This window comes from Poecilia mexicana, unplaced genomic scaffold (genome assembly GCF_051168715.1).
Source record: "Poecilia mexicana isolate PSO_F unplaced genomic scaffold, ASM5116871v1 scaffold_11, whole genome shotgun sequence".
Taxonomy (NCBI): Eukaryota; Metazoa; Chordata; class Actinopteri; order Cyprinodontiformes; family Poeciliidae; genus Poecilia; species Poecilia mexicana.
The window spans coordinates 5191450-5216332 of record NW_028263380.1 but is presented as its reverse complement, the minus strand read 5'-3'; the positions used below and the strand labels follow the sequence as shown (position 1 = coordinate 5216332).

The 24883-nt window shown below is 39.4% G+C and overlaps 1 protein-coding gene across 3 annotated transcripts; it reads right to left on the bottom strand.

Moving 5' to 3' along the window:
* Positions 1 to 120: 120 nt before the first annotated feature.
* khdrbs1b (KH domain containing, RNA binding, signal transduction associated 1b) lies at positions 121 to 23611 on the bottom strand. 3 transcript variants are annotated; one of them, XR_001419659.2, is made up of 12 exons: positions 23269 to 23611; positions 19392 to 19513; positions 17310 to 17426; positions 16858 to 17004; positions 12563 to 12696; positions 11303 to 11543; positions 11056 to 11123; positions 10713 to 10771; positions 10370 to 10399; positions 8906 to 9099; positions 6683 to 6744; positions 121 to 1916 (listed from the first exon to the last, which is right to left on the bottom strand). XR_001419659.2 is itself a non-coding variant. In XM_014998323.2 (10 exons), the coding sequence occupies exons 1-10, from the start codon at positions 23360 to 23362 to the stop codon at positions 8993 to 8995; spliced, it is 1119 nt and encodes a 372-aa protein (XP_014853809.1). In that variant the 5' UTR covers positions 23363 to 23611; the 3' UTR covers positions 7729 to 8992. The 3 variants fall into 3 exon arrangements, 2 of the variants coding, with proteins under 2 accessions (XP_014853809.1, XP_014853829.1); XM_014998323.2 differs by lacking the exons at positions 121 to 1916; positions 6683 to 6744 and having other exon boundaries at positions 7729 to 9099; XM_014998343.2 differs by lacking the exons at positions 121 to 1916; positions 6683 to 6744; positions 10370 to 10399 and having other exon boundaries at positions 7729 to 9099.
* Positions 23612 to 24883: the final 1272 nt, after the last annotated feature.

Here is a 24883-nt window from a genome sequence, read left to right as displayed (position 1 = left end):
CTAATCCGAAGAAGTCTCTGACTGAAGAAAACAGCTGAGTTAATGATTCGATTCCTGAAAGTTACTTCAAAGCACCTTTATTTAGGTACATCAGAGTAAAGGGGGATCACCAAACACAAAGCACTTTTGAGTTTTATTCGGAAAATTGTACAATTTTCATTCCTCTTCATAGTTATACACTTTGTGTTTATTACATAAAACAGACATTTGCAGCTGGAATGTAAGAAAAAAAAAAAAACGCAATCAGAAATTGCAGGTTTGGCTCTTGGCAGCACATTATGACATGAAAATAAAATAACCTTATTTTTGTTTATTAGGATTCACAATTAATAAAGCCTCTGACCTCCACCTTGTATCTTTGAGACTAGCATTTATTTCCCCCATACCTGGTGTAAACAGTGCGCACGCGCACACACACACAGTATTTATTAATAGAATCCAGCCATATAAATCTTCAGAGGTTTTCCTGCAGTTTCCCTGGACCATCAAGGACACCAGGCATGAAGCGGGCATACATTAAGTCCCCCTCCCACCCCCAGATTACTGCCCCGTCCTGCTGCGTCTGGAAGAGAGCTTCACTGTCACCTTTTTTCCTTCTTTTTTTTTTTTTTTTAACAGGCATCAGCATGCGATGTTCTTCTGATGGTGTGAATCCGTCAAGGCCAGGGGGAAGCGATCCAGCTGTCCGCTCTGCATTTTAACACATCCCACCCTCGGCGAGGCGCCGCCGACCCGTCGGACGTGGGCAGAGAGGAAAAGCGACGGATCCACGGCCCGGCTCATATTCAAAAGTCTACCTTTCATCGATCGGCACCCCGGTAACGTTTACTTTCCTCTCCGCCCTTATGCTTCCTGACAGTTTGTCGATTCCCAAACGAGACTGCTTCCACACCATCACTTATCTGGCATTAGATTATAGGAGACGTGGGGATCATTACTCGAGACGTAATAGCGCATAAAGACTGAAAAATGGTGTGTTTTGGATATGGCTCCGTTGACGTTTCATCTCCAGTGATGTTTTTTTTTTCTCCCTTCTCTCCCAGTCCTGATGTCCAACGTTCAGCAGAGGCTTTTTCCAATAAGCCGAAAGGAGCTAATGCTGCCTCTGACCAACGGATCAGCACCGGGAAATTTGTTTTTAATGCGGGAAAGTAGAGTTTTGACCTCCGAGTGTAACTCGGCACTACGGACAGCTGTAATGTCATCAGTGATAATGGCTGAAAACGGCAGATCGAATCAACAGAAACATGATGGACGGATGGATGGATGAGAGGAGGATGCTGGTGATGACCGTCTTTGTTTCTCGCCCCCCATCCTCCTTTTCCCTTCGGCTCGGCTGCTCAGTCGTCTCGCTGAATTCTAACGATCTAGATGTGAAAGCGATGAGAACAGGACGGCGTCTGGATGCAAAACGCGCTTCTGCGTTGGTGTCGGACATCTCCAGATTCACACGCTCCCCATCTCAAACTGCTGAGTGTAATTTCATCATCAACAATGAGGCATGAAATTTAAAAGATGATTCCCTAATAAAAAAAAATGTATTAGAAGTGAGTATGGCTATGTGCCTGAGTCAAAGCCAAAAGGAAGTGTTTCAGGTTGGATACAGGGGGTTAATGAAAATTAAAAACAATTTCACAGCGTTCTATATAAAGGAGCGCTCATTTTCTGCTACATTAGGCACCAGAGGAGAGGAAATGTGAACAGAAGCATTCGAAAGTCTTCGAAGATAAGAAAATAATTACACTAATTCACCAGTACAACTCAAAAGTTCACAGAAGGTTCTTGGTGTTTCTGAGGGACAGCTTCTGCCTTTGGCCCCGACTCGGCGGCCATCTTTGCGCTCTTTCCTCCCCGTTGGGATGCCCCTGAGTTTCATCTGACCACCTTCTTCACGGCGACCTGCTCCACTTTCTCTGCTGAAAAGGAAAAAAAATGAAATAAGAACAGGCGATTTAGAGATGGGAAGTACGAGATGCCAAGTAGAAGAAAAAAAAAAAGAGTTTTTATAAGCTGTATTAATTAGAGGCGTTTTTCCTGCCAACGTGCACAGCTTTTCTACAGTAGCTAAGCAACATTTTTCTTAAGCAAGTTGTGATTATAAGCAGGTCTTGGGAACTTTGAATAAACTCCATTACTCTTTCAATTAAGAGTAAATGTGTTTGTGATTCTTGGAATGGCGGAGAGACGGTGTGCAAAACGCCAGACGTCGTCTAGTAAATCAAGGCTATTGTACATACAGTATGCATGACGGCTAAACCACCTGATATGATTTATTAACAACAAATAGTTTTCTTATAACATTAACTTTGAGGTCTCATTTTTTTTCAAAGCAGTCGCTTTTTTTGTCACAAAACCATTATTTGGAGCTACATCTCTCAGACAGGAAGACAGGACTCCATTTTTCTGCTATCTTGCAACCTCTACTTCAGTTATTAGTCATAACTAGTGTCTACTCTGGGAAAAACTGCATTTTGCGTAACCTGTTGGCTCAAAATCCTTATGACAATTGGATGAAAACAGTTACTGTAAAGGAAAAAAAACTCCCCTTTAACAAGAAGAAATCTCCAGCAGAAGCAATACCGGGCTCAGTATGAGCGTCGTCCTGCTAAGACTGAATGTGGGTTTGCAAATACAAAGCGTCCACTCACACTGAGAACAGCCAGATGAACTGATCCAGCGGTACTTTCTATGTGCAAGGAAGTTAATGGCAGCCTGGTTAATATCAGTAACGGCAACTTGTTTATCCTCAGTCTGAGCCAAGTCATTGTCAGACTGTAGGTCAACATTTTAACTTCTTTTCAAAGTGTAGCTGTTGCTACACTTAGAATGCTAAGTGTAGTTTCAGGGGTCCCCATGAAGCCAATGCTTCAGGGGACCATTCAACATCTTAGAAAAACTACAAACATTCAGTGCTTTGACATACTGGGTCCTCAGATAAAGGTGCCAACAGCCTGTTGCTATGATGCAGTGATGAGTATGACATTGAACGACTATAAGAAGAAAAGTGTGACTTTAGGCTTCTTCCATTCACTTCCACTAGGATTTAATGCAAAATACAATATTCTGCTGAGATAGTTGTTGAAAGAAATGGAATTCATAAAGCCTGAATGCAGAATAGATCAAAAAATTTCAAGTTTCCTCACCACACACAATTTTATGTTTTGACAGAGCCATCGGCTATAGTGGAATATAACTGGTAGTGTGCTTGGCCGGTGAAGGGTATTAATTGCTTTTTTTTTTTTTCTGCCATATTTCTCATATCAGACATTTTTGACAGAAATCATAACATTCCTGAGTTACAAGCCCAAATGCAACCAAAAGCAAAAAATACTATAAAAACGATACCATATAGAAAACAAAAAACAAAACAAAAAAAAAAAAACAACAAAGGCATTGCTTCTGTTCTTTCATCTTTACGCTGCGTTCAAGGTCTAGTCTGGACATCAGGAGAAATCCCAATCCCTTTCTGGATTCCTAGTCCCCCAGTTCCTCCGTTTTCCTTGTGTTGGCAAGCCTACAGCTCCCACTCCCCTCATTAGTCACTTCCCCTCATGCCGTGGTGACGCCGGCATCGTGCTGCCCCCGCCTCGCTCAGGCTGGCTGAGGGGAGGAGAGTGCCCCGTCCACACACCAATTCACAGCCACTGTCAGAAGCAAGGCCACTTCCAGAAAGCTGGGCAATCATCGGAATCAGTCGAGCTTTGAAATGCTGTGAACGTGGGAGATGTGGAGTAACGTTACAGTGGCTGAAAAGCCCGCGGGCGTCGGGAGCACACTCTTTTACACGAGTCTTTAGGGGAAATTGAGACGTTAAAGGACTGCACTGGTGGTTCTGAATTATTTAAACTCTTAAATTGCAAATATTATGCTTTAGAGTTTTAGATGGCCGACGGAAATGGGGGGTTTGGATCCACAAGGCTATTTCAAAATGAATTTGCCATTTTAGTTGAGTGAGAGACATAATAGAAAGCTAATTCCTCCAAGGGCCGAATAGTAGATATGACTGATTTTGTCATGTCAACTAGGTGTGAAGCCTTTGCTGCATCGTTTATTGTAAAAATTGTCTCGCTGTGTGAAGATGTTTGACTAATTGTTGCCATTAACTTTAGATACTATTAAAAACTGACTGAAATGTTAATCTTACCATTTTCTGCCATGAAAAAGTGGGGTATAATGTGACAAATGATTGACTGATGAACACATGCATTATTTCACAACAACACAATTTATTTTTCACTGTCATGTAAAATCCACAAAATAAATAAATAAATAGAATGAAGTTTGTGGTTGTGTGACAGTGCAGGGTATCCCCCAGAAAACTTGCTAAGCCCAGTGGTCGGGGTGCCAAGTCGGTCCACCGGTGGTCCACCATGTTTTTGTATTAAGATGTTAAGGTGACAGGAAATATTAAAGTATTACTGTGTAATTATATGTTAAGGAAAAGATCTCCAGTGAAATGCTATTTAAACCCACAACTAGTCTAAAAACAAATATGCACTTCTGTTTAATCCAAATTAAGTCAGCAGCTCCATCAGGCCCCCGGGGCTTCAGTGGCCCCATAAACGCTAATATTTTAAAACAGACCACAGATACATAAATGTAACACTTGTTTATTGAGATGATCAATGCTGTTAAATTTCATTAAATTGTTTAGGCATACATAAATGATTTTAAATTGTTTAAAATTTAAATACAATATTTTAAGGAGCTGGCAAGTTTACTTTATAAAACTTCAAAGAGCAATATTCATAGTTAGATTGTTTTGTTACCATAGCAACAATCTGATGCTGCGAGTTTAGTCTTTGAATTTACAAATACAAATTAGTAAACTGTGATTATAACTTATTGCTTTTTAGGCTGGCCAATTAAACTACTCCCTTCTCCCATATTTCACTAAATCTAACACAGAAGCTGTTAGAGGTGCTGATATTTTTAGCAACAAAAGGGACCCCTTAATCAAAGTCTGCTCCGGGCCTCATACAGCCTTGGACCGGCCCTGAATGATCAGTTAAATCTGCTGCACTATGCAGAAATGCGCAACAAACGGGAGATTTAATTCAATGCTGCTAATGTGGCTTTAGTAGCTCTTCCATTTCGTGTCTGTTGAGTTTTTAATAAGCGTCACAGAAACTATTCTGGTTGGTCGAGTTTATGGGACGAGTTTCTCAGATCTCCGTGTGGCCGCGCGTATTAACTCTAAGTAGACAACGCATTTGATATGGTTTGATGCTAATACTAAAAATAATAATAAAATAATATAAAATCAGCGTGATTCGTGACTCCGAGGAGATCGCGAAAGCTCCTCACCAGGCTGAACCTGCATGATCAGGTTAGCGCTGCTCGTTTCCCACAAACGCTCCAGCCAACCGGGACCACAGACATAAACTTTACAGGGAAGACAGACACAGAGCCACGCTGGGCAGCGTGTTGAGATGTATAGAATTGTTCGTTCACAAAGACGAATCATTCTCACCGCTCCACAACGCGACTTCTGAATTCGCTACAAGTTATTCCTGCGGTTCACATTGAGCTGCGCAACCAGAGCTAACGCGCCGGGTTTTAAACTCTTACCTAGAGTTCTCCAATACCTCACAGTAAGTTGATACAGGTCAGCCTGTGTCCAGTTTGAGCTAAAGGAGGAGCACGCGGTCCCACTGAGGTAAAGCAGCGGCAGAGCGCGAGGCAAAACGCAGAGGCACCAGCGGTGTGAATGGTCCGGGCTGTTGGGTTTAAATGCATAAACTATAAACCTATCTATTATAAAACTATCATTTAGGAATAAATCTGCTCTGCTAGTGAAATGCTCAGAGCAAAAGAGACGCTTGCAGCCCGGCTTTTAAAAAAAATAAATAAATAAAAATTTCACCCCTAGAAACGTAAACAAGCCGGCGGGGCTAGTAAAGCATGGCGGGCCGCCAGGCTTATAATGCACTGGGGGAAACCCTGAAGTGGTATAAATAAATCTGAAGGACTGTGAATATATTTGCATGACAGTCAATTTCTTGAGTGGGAACAGCAGGAATGATGAGGCTAAACATGCTAGCATGTGCTAAAACATCAAACAGGCTTGTCTGAGCAGTGGCCCATGGGACATTTCACCTACTCTGAATGATATGGTGTTAATTTTATTAAAATGGAAAAGAAAGGTTTCTAGTTTATCGACACTTACTTTAGATTTGTAGTACAAATAGGCACAGCTTTTCAGCTACATTTGCTCACAAGTACACTTAACAGCAGGAGAACGTGACCTATGACCTATTCTTTTTTTCTGAATGATGCTAATAATAATGTTGTGAGCTTTTTTATAACTCATTATTTAACTGCATCATTCTGAGGACACTCTTGTACAACAGATATTTGACCTCAAGGAGTTTAATCCTGGTTACATAAAAGGTTGAATGAATGAATGAATGAAGAGCAAAAACTACAAAAAAAAAGAAAATCTACACCATAAAAATGTAAAATTGTAGGCCTGTCATAATAATGCAATAAACATTTGTTCCTTTATGATTTACATGTCCCTATACTTACAAACATCTGACTATTTTGCTCATTTCAATAAAAACTTCCATCTTTACGCTATTTATACATTTAAAAAAAACCATGCATATACAAATACTTTTGTATATGCAATATAATACAAATATATTTTTTAACAGACACCATGCAGCAGCAGACTAACCTGAAGGCTCGTTGGTCTCCAGCAGACCGTCTCTCTGGACGCTCAGTGACCAGTAGCCGTCCCTGAAGGAAGGACAAAGCGCTAATCAGTACCTCATCTAAAAACGCTGGGAGAGAAATAAAAACTTGAAACATATCATGCAATGTCTACAGGAAAAAATAAAATCATGCAACTCACTTTTTTTTGTTAAAGTTAACTCTACAGATGAAACATTGTCAAAAAATCCTACAGTAAACAACCTTTACACAGCAAAGAAAAAGTAAACAGCAGAAGATTTGGCTCTGTTCATTTTTAACACTACCCTGACATATTTTGATAGAAACAAACAAAAAAAAACAAATTATTTTTGTCCATTAAAAAAAGTGTATGATGTTGGAAGTTACTTTTTTTCTCCTCTTTACTTTTGAACTGATTTTTTTTGTACTCTCATGATTGTAAGAATATTTTTTTATGTCAAAAGGTTTATGTCAAAGGATAAAACACACTAAGAAATTAATAATTAAACATTTAGGGTTAGGTTACCTTTACAGTGGAGTTGTCTAGGTTATAAGCATCCTCTCCATTGCACTGCCATTACTCTCTACTAAAGTAGCCATCGCGCCAGCATCGTTCATGACAACGAGGCCTAGACCTGAATGGTGGTTTGAATTCAGTTAATTTTCAAGCGGCTCTGAAAGCAAATTCTCATTGACGATTACGACCACAGGTATAAGGATTGAAAAAGTCTTATACATACCCAGGCATTCAATGCTTTAGAACTCTATACACATTAGGAAGCTATCCAGGTTATTTTAGAGGTCTTACCTCTGGCTCCTTTTTAAAAAGTATAGAAAGAGAGAGAGAGAATAAGTTGTGCTCTTTTGATAATCAGTCAAGACATCATTTAGTACGGTTAAAGCCTCCAGACGTCAATACATTCATTTAGATTTAAAAAGCGCTTTTGAAGAAGGAAACAAAAGGGGAAAACCAGCTACATCTGACTGCTTGTTTAAAACCATGTTGTTGTTTTTTTTAACAGGACAGGAGACAAATAAAGCCAGTTAAGGTTTCATAAAAAACAAAAAACTAAGCTTTATTGACAAACTGCTGCAAAAAACATCTTTTGGACAGATTTAGTAACCTATTTAGCCAAGCTTACACATGGAGCATAATGCATTTTTAATGGAGAGGGTACAGATACTAGTGGCAGAGTAAGTACAATTAGGATATTTTTAAAATATGTACAAGAGTTCGGATTGAGCTGCAGGATCCCTTCTCTACAGGAAGAGAAGACCCATGTGGAGATTTTTGTCCCAATCCTTCTTTTTTTTCTTCTTCTTCTTCTTTTTTTGGACTTTGTGCATGCAGTTTGTATAGAATCAAATCACAATGAAGACCTGAACTGCGTTTAAATTACCATTTACCAGCCAGATTCTCATTAAAAACAATTATTTTCTTTTTCTTTTTTAGATTTAAAAAAAATGAGGATATGAGGACAGTCCATCTCAACAGTGTCTATTAGGGCTATATTTCAAAACTCTACGCACAATAACAAATATTGCTGCCTAAGGCTAATTGGACAATTGTTTTAGAACTATTTAAAAACAAACAATTATAGAGAATGAATTGCACCGATTCCATTAACTTTGCTTTAGCCTTAAACTTAATTTAGGATTTTTTTTGTTGTTTTGGTTTAGATATTACAGGATTTAAAAGAAAGAAAGGGTTAAAAGGTCATTTAATAATAGGCTATATTAACAGAATTTTGAAATGTAGCCTAAGTGGGAATCTGCAACTGACCCTTAACAGGTGCTTTATATTTAAAACAATTAAAACTGATTCTTTAGACAATTAGTTCTTGAGCCACTAATTCTACGAGAACTAACTATTCCCAAACATTGAGAAACAGAAACAATGCAAAAAAGCCAAAGAGGGGGGAGAAAAAAATATACAGCAGGAAAAAAAAAAAAAAAAAAGAAAATAACCAAAATGGAAGCTTGACAAGGTGCCCACGAATCCTCTCTGACCAATCGAAAAGCCACTTTGGTTGGCTGGACAGGAAGTATGACAAAAAGAGGGTGAGAGTAGGGGATGGGTTTGTGGTCAAATCTGGAAAAAAACAGTTCCAATTTCCAGTTCCCAATTGGCTCTGTAGGGTAGAAGTCCAGTGAAAGGGGGAAACCAAAAACAAAAAAACAAAAATAAAAATAAAAAGACCAACCCAAAGACAAAACGGACAATTACTTTTGTCAGGCTTGATAAAGCGAGAGCTGCCGTGGTAACGGGCGATTTATCGGGGCAACACTAAGGGTGGAGAGGGTCCGTTTCACTTCAGTACTGTCGGTAGGGGTGCTCCCGGTAAGCCGTGCTGCCGCCTCTAGAGGGGGGAGGCGCTTTCCCTGGAGCCGTCCGCTGGGTGCCGTTCCAGTCGTCCTGGCCTGGACAGGAAGCAGACAGAAAATAAAGTCAACATCAAATAGTTCAAATGCACAAATGGCCCTTTAACACTGGCACGGCTCCACTCTACATGGCTTTAGGGGGTTTCTACTAGCAACGGCTACATGGTAACAGTTACTTTTTGGGAATCCAAGAGTGCAGAGTTGGCCATAAAATGTAACATCAGAAGACTATTGGTCAGTGGTTGTAGTGGGTGGAGTCACTGTGGGTGATGCAACCAGTGAGTGATTCCCAAACAACTTCCAAAAACTAACAACTACTGAGCAGATCTGGAGTCTTTTAGCAGACCAAGCAGAACACCCAACATTCACAACCAGTGCGTGGTTCGTTATTGGGTTTTTCTATTTCAAAATAAAATCACAAAAAGGAAATAAGAGTTTTGTTTAGTTTGTTTTCCGTTTTTAAAACCCAAATGAAAAAATGTCCATCCATAGTTCAGCTATCTAAATCCAGCTGTGCTGAAAGTACCAGAAGAAGTTTGTTCATGGTAAGATCATCAGATCTCAAAGACTCAATGACTAAAGTCTCTAAATAAGACACACATATCCATGGTGAGACTTGGGCAGTTTATAAAGTGCTAAGTGAAAACGTAACCCGCCCAGAGTTTTGCCATGATTTTCAGTTCCAAAAGGTGCATTTAAATATACATAAAGGGGAGTCTTTTTTTTTGTAATGCGCATTCCTAATTTAGCTTAAAAAAAAAAAGAAAAGAAAAAAGAACTACCTAATTTGTTTTTGTCATGTTTTAGTTTGAAATGGGGAGGGGGTGTGGATGAACCATGTACAGATTCTCCATGTCAACCGTTGTGTTGAGTTTGTCATTGCACCACAACAACCTCACTGACCAAAGCTGCTTGGTGGTCAACAGTAATGAAAAACCACCTGGACTGGGTGGAGTAGAGCCAAGTTGAGAAAGGCCAGAACAGGGGAAGAGAAAAAAAAAAACACCACCACCAAGTCAAGATTCACAGGATCAAATTTGTCCCAAAATAATTTTAGGTAAAGTTCAGAAGGAAGTTATTTAAGATTTTTGATATAATGGGCAAATTTTCAAAGTTAAACCTTCAAACATTAACTGGAAGGAGGATAAGGAATCCAGGAAAAGACAAATGGATTGATGGACAGTTTCTTCTTTTACACTAATCCAGCCGAGAAAAATAGACAAAATTTCAACCCGACACCAGATATTATTCACCATGATCCAAACAACAAGCCACCCACATATACAGCGTTTTGATAAAGTTTTCATACCCCAGGGGCTTTGCCACATCTCCTCATGTTCTATCCAGATACAAAGTAAACTAGAGTTAGAAGCTGCTGTGTTCACGTGAGACCAACATTAAACTCTTTGTATGGCAGAAATCAAACATTAACATGATTTAGGATCTGCATTCCAGTATACCACAATTCAGATTTCCATTTCTTAAAAACAAAACAGGGGATTTTCTTCCTACACTAGCACTACTGTTATGGTCTATTACATAAATCCCATATAAAATACATTCAGGTTTATAGCAAGGCTCTGCACCAGCTTTGATTTTTCACTAGAACTAAACGACTAAAGCGATCTCAGCTCAGAGAGGTCGGCTCTTACCGTATGACTCGTACGACTCGGTCGTCTCTCCGTGTCCATAGTCGTAATATTCTGGTTCTCTGGTAGTTGCAAAAAGAGAAATGAAACAGTTGAGAAATGAATGTTTTATCTCTGCATAACACCACTAGCTGCTGACTGCAATAACCAGGGAGATGATATTTGTCTTTTACAAATGAGCTCTAATCTCAGTGCTCCATCAGACAACATCTGAGCTCAATCAGGTCTTCCTAAATACCACATGAAGAACTGAAACTGTACTTCTGATGTTTCCCAGTGTGATGCAGAGCAAACGTGGCTGATGTGAGAAGCAGGTGAAAACCTAAGAGTTGTCTGATTCACTTACGCCTGCGGCTGGCTGTAATAGCTGTCGTAAGACTCGTAGGCTGTGTCTGTGTAGCTCTCGTCGTAACCCTGGAGACCAGAAGAAACAGAGAGAGATTTGAGGGGGGCTTGTTCACCGATCCTGAGTGTCAAGCTGTCCCCTGGAAAACATCCTGACAGTAAAGCTGACACGATCCCTTATGCTGACATCTAGACTTAAAGCTAGCTGTTGGAAAAAATTAGGAGTTGAAGGATTAGAAACAACTTACGTATTCGTCGTAGTTCTCTGCGCCGGCGCCAGCTGTGTGCTGGTGAGCAGGGGGCGGCGCCATCCTCTGAGGCGGGCCGCCAGCCGGGGGTCTGGCGCGTGGTGCCACGGCCCCTCTGGCGGGGGCAGCAGGAGGTCCTCCTCTGCCTGCGGGGGCGCCCCTCACTGCTCCGCCCCTGGCTGGGCCTCCTCGAGTCACACCTCCTCTGGCCGCAGCACCGTGAGGAGGCATCCCTCTCCCCCTGGAGGGAAACGAGGGCAGAGTGAACACACTTTCTGCATGAGGTTCAATCCAGCCAACATGTCACCCAGCTATCTGTTTAGGACCTTTTAAACAGACTACTTCATTTATTTTCTTCATAAAGAAAGCACATTATATTAAGTAGCATTATTGTTCACATGGTTTTGATTTTTAAATGTCAGGGTAGCAGGATACAGATTAAAATCACAAATTACATAACTTCACATCAAATTTGCAATATTAAGCATTTTAAAGCATTGTATGTGGAGGAAGGAACTAGTAGCTAACTTGCTGTTAGCCACAGGTAAAATTAGCATATAAGCTCACATTAGCTTTTAAAATATTTCAGCCTTTATATTGGTGTATATTACAATCACAATCATAATCTTAACTTTGCAACAGAATGCTGTTTAGAACACTATACATGGAGCAAGTCATTATTAGCCAACTTGCTACTGTTAGCCACTATACCAAAATTTTGCATTTTAGCAAATTTGTTTTTGCATCATGAACAGCTTATATTGCAATCAAAATAATCAACATTTTTACCATGCCATCTCTGCAATATAGAGCTGCTTGAAGCATATGGAGCAAGTATTTGTTAGCCACTGTTAGTTTAAATGTAAACTAACATTAGATTTACAGCTTTTATGTTGGTTTTTTCATGGTGAGAGTGTATTACAGTATATACTGATTATATTACAATAATCAATTTTTTATGTTACCTTTGCAATATAAAGCTGTTTAAAGCTTTATACAGAGAGCAAATCCCCTACTAGCTAAAGTGCTACTGTTAGCCACTACAGTAAAATTAGCATTTAAGCTAACATTATCATTTCAGTGGATTTTAGCTTTTAGGTTTTTCACAGTGAATGGAGTATATTACTGTATAAGACATTCCCAATAATCATAACTTTATCATGATAACTTTGCAGTATACAGCTACAGAGAGTAGATGAATGCTGCAGTACATATGCCCTGAACCTTATAATGAGTGTGTAAACAGGTCTGCCCCTCTACCTGTGTGCTCCAGCAGGGGGGACACCACGGCCCCTGACAGGCATGCCCCCTCGGCCTCTGCCTCCGTGCTCCTGGCCTCCGTTCAGGTAGCTCATCTCCATGAACTGGCCCTGGCAGATATCATCCATCATATCCTGCAAAAACACACACACAGCAGAAATACACAGAAAGAAACCATTAGACGCATCAGTACCGCACGTTGGAATGTGACTGTGCAAAAATCAGGAGGGGGGGGAGAAAGGGGACTTAAAGCAAAACAAGGGGAAAAAAAGAGGCTATACAAGAGCTTAGAGCAAGTGGGGGGAAAAAAGCCTCTGTGCCAGTGACTCAGACTGTTAAGGGAGGTGGGGTGGGCTGGGTGGGCTGGAAAGCTTCCATCCACACTCCATCCCTTCATTCCATCATGCAGAAAATGTAAATCTCATCTCTACACAGCCTTGACAAGTCTAGTGTGACTGCATCAGCAGCTACCTTATTTTATCTGCAAAACAATAAGTTGGGCTGAATTAGTGAAGCAGCGTGCCTGAGCAGCGCAAATCCAGTGATGCGAGCTGCTGGGTTTTTTTTCTCTCTCTCTCTGTGACCCAATCAATTCTTGTTCATTCATCAACCCCAATGCAGTCTTGTTAAAGACGGCTCTGTAGACATGTAGCGCTGAGGACAGGAACACTGCGGCAGTGATCTGCTGTGGGATTTACAGCAGTAAAATATGAGGCTGCACAGACGCTAGAAGGATGTCAAATCCTTGGATTACCTGAGCACAAATACTGGAAGTAAAGGACAAATTTTCTCCAACAACATAGCCTCGCGTTTTCTATAAGCGTTTCTCAAACTCCAGCTTTGTTCCACATGACAGCCCGACAGATTACAGGCTTTAATTGTTGTGACAGGTGCTGCAGGGGACAGCTCTTTACATGACAGCAATACTAACGCTGCAACTAGTTCTCTCGCTTATTCATCTTGGTTCTCGTCAGAATGAGTCTGTTGTTGCACCCTGCACAATAAGAGCCGCCTTGTACAACGGTGGGGGCCCCGTCGGCCCGACTCACCCTCGTTGGATTGTTGCGATCCAGAGCCGAGCCCGACACACAGACCCTCCCTGGCTCGACTGTGGCTGATAGAAACCAATAAAGCTGGTGTCAGCTGTGTGCGTGTCTGAGTTGGACATTTCCAGGCAGGGACTTTGTTGAACGTGCAGTGATGGACAGACATGCGGGCACCGTGCTGACATGCCGAATGCAGCCCCACTTCCTCCTTTTGAAGCCGATTGCTTCACGTGTCTGGACTGTGCCGTGAATTGTGTTTGCTCAAGGTAAACACCCACTCCATTTTCCCCAGCCTGTCTTTGCTGGGCTCCCACCTAGAGCTCTTTCCATCTATAATGCAGCAAGTCGCCCTGGTAAGGCGCTGAAGCCCTGTACGAATCAGGTTTGCATGCAAACAGCTTTCAGATTCCAGCGATCAGAAAAGATGAGGTGGAATCTGAATAAAAATACAGTAAAAAAAAAACAAAACCTGACCATCTGTAGCTTTTAGAAAAAAATAAATCATTTAACACTAATGTACTGAACAGCCATACTGGTCTGAGGCAGGTACTAATATGGGATTCTCACTGTATGATTATGTTGATAATATGATTATGTTTATAATATGATAATGTTTATAATATGAAACCAGTTTCATATTATAAAAAGAAAATGTATATAATTCAATTGCTTTTATTTCCACTAGAGAATCAGCATTTATTCCTACTGCCGATTATGGAAAAAAAAGGATGAATTTCTACATCTATAGCAACTGACAATATTCTCCATCAGCTGAAGAATTGCACTGTTCTTCCAGCCTATTGAACAGGCAGTGCAGAGAGGCAGCAGGTAGGGGAGGGGCAGTATTCTGTAAAAATAGAAATAAAAACCTCCAGTCATTCTTCAACCTTCTCTGGCTTGTGATTGAACAGGACACCTGCAGATTTCAGAAACTCATATTTAAGACTTTTAAGACCTTTTTAATGCCACCTTGAATGAAATTTATGACTGAAATGAACCTATAGGGGAAGTTTTGTGGGGACTCTTGCTGCATTACAATCAAGCATAGCAAAAACTAAGAACCCAGCTTTGTGCACATGATGGAGCCAAAAAAGCTTGCTAGCTAGCAAGGATGTATTAGCAGCTAGTTAGCGGTAGCCTCAACCGCCTCAAGTGACAGGATGCATTCAAGATGTTTGCATGAGAGTCAAACTTTTGCCTGCCAGAAAAGGCCCATGAGAAAAACAAAAAACTACATAGAATATTCTAGATTAAATGGTCATGCAACAACAAAATTGAAGACCATCTCTACACAGCCTTGACAAGTCTAGTGTGACTGCATCAGCAGCTACCTTATTTTATCTGCAAAACAATAAGTTGGGCTGAATTAGTGAATTTGTCCCCACAAAATATCCCCTATAGGTTTATTTCAGTCATAAATATTTAAGGCCAACTGGATTTTTTTTTTATGAATTCAACATTTTTAAGACCTTAAATTTAGACAAGTTTAAGACTGTAAGGATGTGCAGATTAAAAATACCTTACGCAGTAAAAGCAGTGTTGGAGCTGAGCAAAATACTGAACTGCAACACAATCATGTCCAAAAACAAAAATTGCATATTAACCGCTAGGCCATTATTTATCAAGTGTGACACAGTTAAGCTCTGCAAGGCAATTCTATCTGCAGCCCAACTTGGCTTGATGCCCATAACTTATACATGACTTGGAGGTCAGGATGCTGGAGCTCGTTAAGAGTCTTAGGGACACTGAGATAGTGGCAAAGAGTGGGGAAAATGTGGGTTAATCACATCTGGTTATATTGCAACCACAACATTTTTGCATGCATTAGTAGATTCTTAATTTCTAAAACCTCAAAAATGTAATCACTTCGGTCACATGCATCACATTTCAATCTGGTTAGACATGTTGACTTCTTGTTCTTTTTTTCTGCCTATTTTCTACTAAATATGCTGCAGTTTAAAAAAACAACAGTCCTGTTGACTGATGAGCCCAGGCTGGTTACCAGTGCTAGCTTATTTAATACAGGTTATCTAGAGCTTAATTCTTTAATGTCAAAACCACACAAATGGCAAGAGTGGCTTTCCTCCGCTGAAGTAGTAACTCTTCACCTCCTATACGTTTCTGAGCTACTACACTTTTCCTCTCCTTACAAAAACAAATTCTGGGACTTTTGGACGCATCAACAAGAACCAGCAAGATACGACTGGAATCTCTTGCTCCATTTACATTGTGTATAATCTAATGTTTTTGCTTTAGATGGAGCAGGAACATAAAGAACATCAACCCAGACTTAAAGTCCCAACACTGGGCCCCTGTAGCTCAGAGAATAGACTTCAAAATACTATTAGTTTATAAATCACTGAACAGCTTAGCACCACAATACATTAAAGATCTGCTGTTGTATCAACCTTCCAGACCCCTCAGGTCTTCTGGTTCTGCTTCTGCTGCGCCTCCCCAGAACCAGAACCAGAACCAAACATGGAGAAGCAGCATTCAGCTTCTATGCACCACGGATTTGGAACAAACTTCCAGAAAACTGCAAAACAATCAAAACACAGAGTTCCTTTAAATCAAGACTAAAACCCACCCGTTTAGAGCTGCGTTTGAGTAGCACTAACAGGAACACTAATCAACATATTTGATGTACAGTTTCTTGATTTTGATGATAGCATTTGACCAAATGTAACATTTATTGGTCATTTTGTTACTGCATGATGTTTTTATGATGTAAAGCACTTTGAACTGCCTTGTTGATGAAATGTGTTACACAAATTAACTTGTTCAAAGTAACAGAAGCAAAGGATTGGATTTAGTGATCAAAATGTTATTTTAAAAACAAGTAGGAATACTAACAGATGTTTAAACAAAATGACAGTGAAGTTTTTATTCCAGGTCATCACAACCTGAGAAACGCCTCAGACCTCATTCAGACCTCATGGATGACTGTGCTACAATCACTGAATGGAAACCTCACAGGGCAGATGTGGCTACAATGTAGCTCAGCACCAACAGGAAATGTGTGTATTACTGTAGTGTAAAGCGCTCTGGAGCCCTTAGACCTTTACAGAGGTGTAAAATACATTTCAAATTTGAGGTTTAGTTGTAAAAAGACAAGAAAAAAACAAATACAAATAATAATAATATTATTATTAATAATAATAATAATAATTTCACAAGGAACAAAAATAAAAAGTCAGGGTCAGAGGACCGGATAATGGAACGCTTGTAGTTTGGGAGGGAGAAACTTACAGGAAACAGGAACTTCTTGACCTCCTCCATGGCATGCGCCATGCGCAGGTAAGCGTCCGGCACAGGGGCGAACACCTCGATGAAGACGTGCAGCTCCATGGACAGGTGGGCATACTTGGGCTCGCCGCCTTTCCTCAGTTCCTCCTCCTGAGACGAGCAACATCAGAGCCGTGTCAGCGAGCCAGAGGGGGCGCAGCCTTACTCAAATATTACATGAATTATGCAAGCCGTTATCACATTTCATCCACCTCGGGGGCAGGAGAGGGGGTGTGATATTGCTGCTTTTACAGAGCCCAATAATCACACCGAAGTGGAAGGATATCCTAAACCAGATGTGTGGCGTTCTCCTTTCCTCGGCCTTATGTTTAGACTTCCTGCAGGTTAGCAACATCTGGCCTCCTCCTCGTGGGAAATCCAGATGTGTTGCCGCGTCGACACAGTGTGTGACGTACCTTGGCTTTGTCTCTCATGGACCCCTTGCCCAGCACGGAGATCTTGGCCCCAGTCTCCTCCTGCAGACGCTTGATCGTGTTGCCCTGGGGTCCCAGGATCTTCCCCACGAAATTGAACTAAACACAGCAACAAAGAAGAGCAAAATTAGTCTGACAATCAAAGTGGGGCCCCAGTTAAATACCAAGAGATTGAGGGAGCAATCACTGTCAGGGGGCTCTCTGCTAAAACACACACAATGCGGACAGAGTCGATATGATCCCCTGAGGGCTGGAGCGCTGTCAGCTGCTATCATCCATGCACCGAGTCAGACTCTGCTGCTGATCAAAAGCTGCAATCTTGGTCTGCTCGGGTCTGAACCCAGTCATGACCGTGGATTACAATTAGCTGTCATCCACAACCGTGCTTAGAGGTAACAGAATTTATTTTATTTTTTTAAAGCAGCTTTGAAAGAAGGGAGCAGTCTCTGCTTTGATTTCTGAAGCAGTTTTGGCAAATGAGCTCAGTCATCTTCAACGGTGGTACATTATGTACCGAATCGAACCATGTCTGGAAGATCAAACAGCTGTCACTCCCACATAACACACATTCAGGCCTCTTGTTGATCCAACATCCAATGCAACAAATAAGGACAGTAACAATGTTTCTAGGGCTCAAACGATTAATCGGATTAATTATGATGAGTCGATTATTTGAATAATCTTCAACTAAATTAGTAGTCGATTAATTGCTAAGTGGAGTATAAAGACCGAAACCAGGGAATTTTGATGAAGCACAGTCAGAACAGAAATGAAACCAAAGCTGTAAAAAAATACATAAATTTTTCATTTAAGCAAAAAACATTTGTAAGCTTACAAATGTCTTTAGCATCTCATATTACTGAAACAGCCTGTTTTCTAGAGACTATAGATACTGAGCTTATCTCAGATTTCCAAAAGCCTAACTCTGAAAAGCTCAAAGAAATAAAAAGAGAAGCTTTGCTGTAATATGTCCAGCCTTCCTGTTACTTCCTTTAAAGATCAGCTCTTGCTCAGTTGGATTTCTATTGAAAAATTGAGACATCTATTCATTCACTTTCTTTTTAAAAAAAAAAAAAAAAAAAAAAATATATATATATATATATATATATATATATATATATATATATATATATATATATATATATATATATTCTGAACTTATTTAACCATGTTATAAATACAAAAAAATGGAGACCTTTAAGTCATTCATCAGTACTTCTATTAACATGAAGAGTTCTCATCCAATTCTGGCAAACAGTAAATTTATTTGTGAATATATAAGAAATTAGTTCTACCCAATGTTAAAAAAAAATTACTTTTAGTGCCCAAAACTACATTTTAAAAAAAACTTTCCATAAATAGGACTTTTACGATAATTTTTGCTGGATGACAAATTGCCCCAGTAAATATTGCAATAAACGATAATATTGTTGTATTGAGATTGTTTTCATGCAATATGTTATTAATGGCATATGAAATGAAAGTTTTCCCTCTCAAATATGAACAAACTTTAATTTTGTAAAGAACTTAACACTGGAACCAGAAGACATTTAAAATAGTCAAAACACAACTAAAAATAAAAAATAAAAATTCCACTTACAACCAAAACCATAATTATAATTATGGTGCCTGAACAAAACTGCCATGATAAAAACTTAGGGCAACGATTAATTCCTTAATGAGACAGGCTTCTTCACAAGTAAAAATTTCACAACTGCTGAGGTGTTTCTGTACCTGTAGAGGGGAGGTCCTCCACTTATGAGCCTCTTACTCTGAATCACTGCTACACTTTAAACACACACCCACTGAACTGATACAAACTAATCCACATGCAAGGCTCAACTTTAAAGGAATAGCAAGATCTGAACATGGAGGGAATCAAAATGAACCTTTTGGTCCATCTGTTTGCTGTTATAGTCAGGAGTTTAGAAAGCAGAGGTCAGCACCAAACTGGGAAGCTACTGAGTAACACATGGCTTTGTGAAATTGAAACGTACAAAGCCACGGTGGTCAGCTGGTAAACGATCATTTGGAGGCAGATCAAATGAGAGCAAAGCGTCTCACCTTTGGGTACTGTTTGACAGGTATGAGCACTCGCTCCTTGAGTTTGATGTTCTTTGTTGTGAAAAGGTCCAGGTAGGTCTCCGTCTCCTTCTTTGGCTCTCCTTTCTGCACTCTATCGATTTCTGGAGAGGGGAGGAAAACTTTTTTTATGCAACTAAACCGCATCGTTTGTATCTTGCATCAAGAGAGAACTATGAATGTAGAAATAAAATAAAAGAGCAACAAATCAGTTTAAATATCAAACTTGAACCAGATAGTTGATAGTTTTACAAATTTTGATCTACTTTTAACATCTAGAAATGTGAGAAATGAAGGATATATTCAAAAACAATAGCACTACTGGGGGATTTTGTTATATTCAGCCTTGTTTTAATAAAGAAATAAAATCCTAGGTTAATTTGCTGACGCTTATCGAATAAGAAACATGCAATCATTATTTTATTGTTTAACGTTGTCATGACAACCCACATTTTTCTCATTACAGTGAAGCCCCGCTATTCACATGGTTCAGGAACCAAAACCGCTTTCAAATACCTAAAATCAGCAAATACTTCAGACACCCTTTAAAAACTAATAACTGATTATTTTAATAGTTCAAACCCTGAATAGAACTTAACATGCATTAATAAGCACAGTGGAAACTGTCTTAGCACTACGACAGAAGCCAACATCTATAGTCTTCCTCATCGCCACTCTTTGGGCTACAGCCAATCAGCAACAAGGATAAGTAAATGGCGTTCCTGGATTGGCTTCTTCGCAAACACCAGCCAATAGCGTGTCAAGCAGCATTGACTGGGTATTTCAGGTCCCAAAAGCATTTTTCTTTTGAATGTTGTAGAGAAAAATCTACTAATAGGGAAATTTTCCACAAATAATTTGGAGTTCTACAACTAGGATGATGTCCACTCTGTCTTTTGATGTTGTTATGGTGCATTAGGATGTTTACATGAAAGACAGTGAAAGTTCTTCCAAGTGATATAACACATATTTCTACGCATTACTGACTTAAATTCCGCCAACAAGATATTGCACCCAAGCAGTCCTTGCACAAATTCATATTGCAGATGTTATAGACAATTTCATCATCTTAGCTGTTGGTAAGCAACATTTTAAGAGCATTAGAGTATTTTTACAGACTCTTAATGTAGAGAAATTGTACTTTTCTCTGACAATGGCTTTTGGTCTGCTGGCGTGGTGAAAGAATTAAAAACAAACACTTAAAGATGCTTAAATAGTTTATTGATCCCTCATCCCAGTTTTAAAGGAAATAAAGTAAATCTTTAAAAAGTAAGACTTGATAAAAAAAAAAAATCTCAACTTGCTCACTTTCCTTTCTTGACCCTCTTTCCTGCAACTAGTCCCGTCACCAAAACAACTTTTGCTGAAAAATAAACCAATGCAACTTGTCCATCTATACAAGGATCAAAAAACTTAGATCATATAATACTTTAACTAAATAATTTTAAAAATCCAACATAAAAAAACATTAATTAAAATGGATTATGAAGTCTCTGTAACCAAAATTGCATTTTAAAGAATAATTCTTAGCTCAGACAAAAAGTGGCAGGTAGTGCAAACTGTCAAGTCTTTTCAACAACATTACAGGGGAGCATCTCTCTAACGACTGTTCAAATGGAAAGATTGCACTCATTCTAATTCATCATTCCCTTAATTGACTTCATGCTTGTTGTGACAGAATTACCTGCAACACAGCAAGAACAAAAAGTTTATCAAAACCCCATCCAATGCCTGGCACCCATTGGTGCCACTTTTCCCAGTACAGACAAGAAGGCTGGATATTTTTCCTCCCTAGTGTCGTTGGACAAAGGTGTCCCATCTAAATCATGTCCCATCTATGCCCATCCCGCTGTTGCCAACTTAGCAATTTTGTACCTATATTTATCAACTTTTCAGACAAAAAGAATCGCTATCCGCCAAAATTGGAATGGGCAGTCCAGGCTGTTTTAAAGAACGTGATCGGACAGAAACGTTAAAAGTTGAAAAGTAAAAAAAAAAGTTGCGATGCACCAGTTAACTGGCCATTGACGTCTAAAAGTGAAATCTGCCAAATACTGCAATACTGACAAATATTGTATTTCATGAAGAGACGCTAATTATCAGTTGGAATCAGCCAATTGTTCCATCATTGGGTCAAATATTTAAAGACCACTTTAAATATTTAGGGTTCAAGATTTTACGTTTTCCCAGACTTATCAAACATCAGACCCAGATTTCTGTCTCACGATTCCTTAATTAACAGAATGTACTTTAATAAACGTCTTTGATTTATTGATATTGATATCTTTGGGATATTCACTTGAATACAGTATGAATAATCCCATTATTTCTTATATTTCTGACAGATTCAAAACTTCTTCCTTATCATTTTTCCTGTGTCCTACCACTTTTATGGTCACTTGTAAAACCATCAGTAATAAGCATATTTAAGTGATGTTTAGTAAAAATAAGTGAGGTTCTGTAACAGGACCATTCACCCCTTCATTCCCACAAACCACCTTGTGCCTGTGTAGTGAAATAATTCCTTATTAGTTTACTTTGCAATAACTACTTTAACAAATCATAAGAGATAAGTGCTTGTTTGTATGTTATCTAAAGACTTTCTTACAATCTTTTCATTTAGTTCCGCTCCCTGTTTGGGCTGACTGAAACTTGGCTTGAAATCCTAACAACTGATAGACAGAAAACAGCCCTTAGCAAAACAACGCTCACATTTATATGCAATCACATTTACTTAAATTTAACTACAAGTAAATTAGAGAAAATATGAACCAAATATTCCATCTGGCACAGATCAATTTGGCACCCAAAAAAGTAAGGTGGAAAACAAAAGTAGTACAAAGAAACATAATGGGGAATGGATATGGATTTATGGAAGATATTTTTTATTTGATTCAAACTGCCTCTATCAAAGAAGTTGCAAAAAAAAAAAAAAAAAAAAAAAAAAAAAAACATTCAGTGTCAAAGTTTGCGTGATACAATTGATAGAAAATTTGACCAGTCCATCTCTATTAAAATTATTTTTATTTTTAACAGTGTCGCTGCTATGACCCTGTAGAACTTTCATCGTGTTATATAATAATTTCAATGTACTACGTTATGTTAGGGTATTAAGAGTTCATTCTCTTCACTTGGACAAAAGTTCAAACATTAAAAAATAGATATATTTTAAAATAGCACAACAAAATGAAGTTACATGGAGACCAAAGTGAAGAACTAAAATGGGCAGAGAGGGTGTTTCCACAACGCAGGAATGAGAACAGCAGTCCCAGATCCGCCATGGCTGCCGTCTCCGTACAGAACGGCGGCTCACACCGGGACCTCGAGCTCATTTACACCGTTAATAGAGGGCCGAATCTCGGCTTTCAGATGTTGGGGTTAGCGGTGTCCTGCTTACTTGTCTTATATCTGTACACTGCTGTTCAACAAAGCTGGCAGACACGTAGTGAAACCAACAGAAACACAACGACGAAGACAAAGGACGGTTTGTCCGGGAGCCATTAAAGTTTGCAAGTTTAAAGTCAGCACGAGCCTCCACTGTGTGACCGACATCTGTGACTACATGTCGCAGCTGCGCGAGGGGGAAACGGAAATCCTTCAGCTGACTACATGGAAGTGTGCGACGCTGCCCGAGGTTTAGGCTATTTTCTGTTTGAGTCATAAGTCATTAACCGCCATTTATCTTCACCACAGAGCTACAGGAGCCCTCCGCGTTAGCGCTGCAGTTTTTGGGGGGCATTCTAGGTCTTGTGCCAAAGCACACTGCGCTACTAGAGTACAACTGTGTCCCTCTGCTCCCTCGCGCTGCTAGTCAAAGCACACGATAAAACACAAAAAACACAATTTAGTAGTTGTCTACCTGCGCTTAAAAGTTTCATGGCGTGTGTAAATGACGAGTCCAAGCTGTCCTTCTCCGCCAGCAGTTCGGGAAGATATTTATCGTCGTTCTCCATCTTGTTGAGTTCGCAGAAGCAGTCGGTATGGATGGTGGAAGATGAAAAAGCGTGGGAAAACTCCAACAAGAAGACAAAAAAGTAGTCCGTTTATGTTGCTATGGCGTGCCGAGTATCCCAAGAGTGGACGGGGCTTCGCATGTGGCTTACAGTCGGACGGCTCCGCGCTTTGCCTCGTATTGGTTCCCTTCGCAGGCTGACCAACCTCTTCTCGGAAGCGCGGACTCGTTGGAAATGGGAGAACAAAAGCAGTGAAGGGTATACGACTCCAAAAAGCGGAAGTGAGCTCACAGGGACGTGGTTCTCTGGTCTGACACCGCCTACCGCGCGGTCACTGGATTACAAGAAAGTTAAATATGAAAACTGTCCAGGGTGCTCTTAAGGTGGTAAAATCTACAAACACTTGATTCAGAGAAAAATGAATCATGAAAAGTTGTATAATAATCCTTCATATAGAAGTGGCCAATAGGGGCGCCTCCATAAAGTTTTGTGCGGGTGGCCACAATCATGGAGGTAGGGAAGATTATCTGTGTAACACTTTTCACTGAGTTATTCAAAATGCTTTATAGAAAAATAAGCAGACTCATTCACTGGTTAATAATATTGGCTATAGTGACTGTAAAGGACTACAGTCATTCTGTGGCATAGAATTAAAAAGTTGTGTATCAGCATGTAGGGGTAAGGAATATTTTTATTATTCTACAGGGAAGCGCCTACCTTTTAAATAGATTGGCACCTTCATTAGCTTCATATATGATTGATCTGACTTAAGGAAACAAATGTCACACCAAAAACCAAATTACAATTTTTGCAATTCTATTTAGGTATTTTGCTTTGGTAAAACTTCCAAACTTTGGCACAGCAAAAAACATGTGTAACATTTCTTTGTTGTTGTTTTTCAAACAACCTAATTGCGTTTTAAGAATTATATTCCCAAAATCAGCTTACTCATTTGCATATGCGTTTCTAACCCCCACAAATGTTTACATTGTTTGCTTTATAATAGTGTAACTCTCTTAGTTTTTAACCTAGATTTTCATCCTGGTATCACTTCAAATCTGATACAAGCTCTTCCAGATAACAAAATGTGTTCTGACATAAAACTGTTATGCTTTAATGTACATTTTATGTGAAATATGATACAACCATATACAAAAAAGCTAACTATTCAAAGCTTGTATTTTGTCATATGTGTTTTAAGTGTTGAACATATTTTTTGGAAATGAATCTTTAAAAGAGAGTGTATGTTTCATCATAATTTTTACCTTTGTCCTATTTTGTTTTCACAATGAGCCGTTTTCAGTATATGTCCCATAGCACAATAAAACATTGTGAATCAACACATCAACGAAGTATAGTTCAAAAAGTAGTTTTTTATTAGTATCTTTATTGATATTTGTGTTCCATAAATAAAAATTGAAAATATCATTGCAAGAAAAATATTTTCTAGTCTGATTAGTTGAAATTGGTTTTCATATTTATTGAAGCGCATGTATTGTTGTATGTGGCCTTTATAGAATT

Coding starts and splice junctions, on each gene's coding strand:
- khdrbs1b (XM_014998323.2), bottom strand. CDS start 23,362: ATGGAGAACGACGATAAATATCTTCCCGAACTGCTGGCGGAGAAGGAC. Junction 11,544..12,562: donor CCCCCTGCTGGAGCACACAG/GTAGAGGGGCAG, acceptor GTTTCCCTCCAG/GGGGAGAGGGATGCCTCCTC. Junction 11,124..11,302: donor CAGAGAACTACGACGAATAC/GTAAGTTGTTTC, acceptor TCTGGTCTCCAG/GGTTACGACGAGAGCTACAC.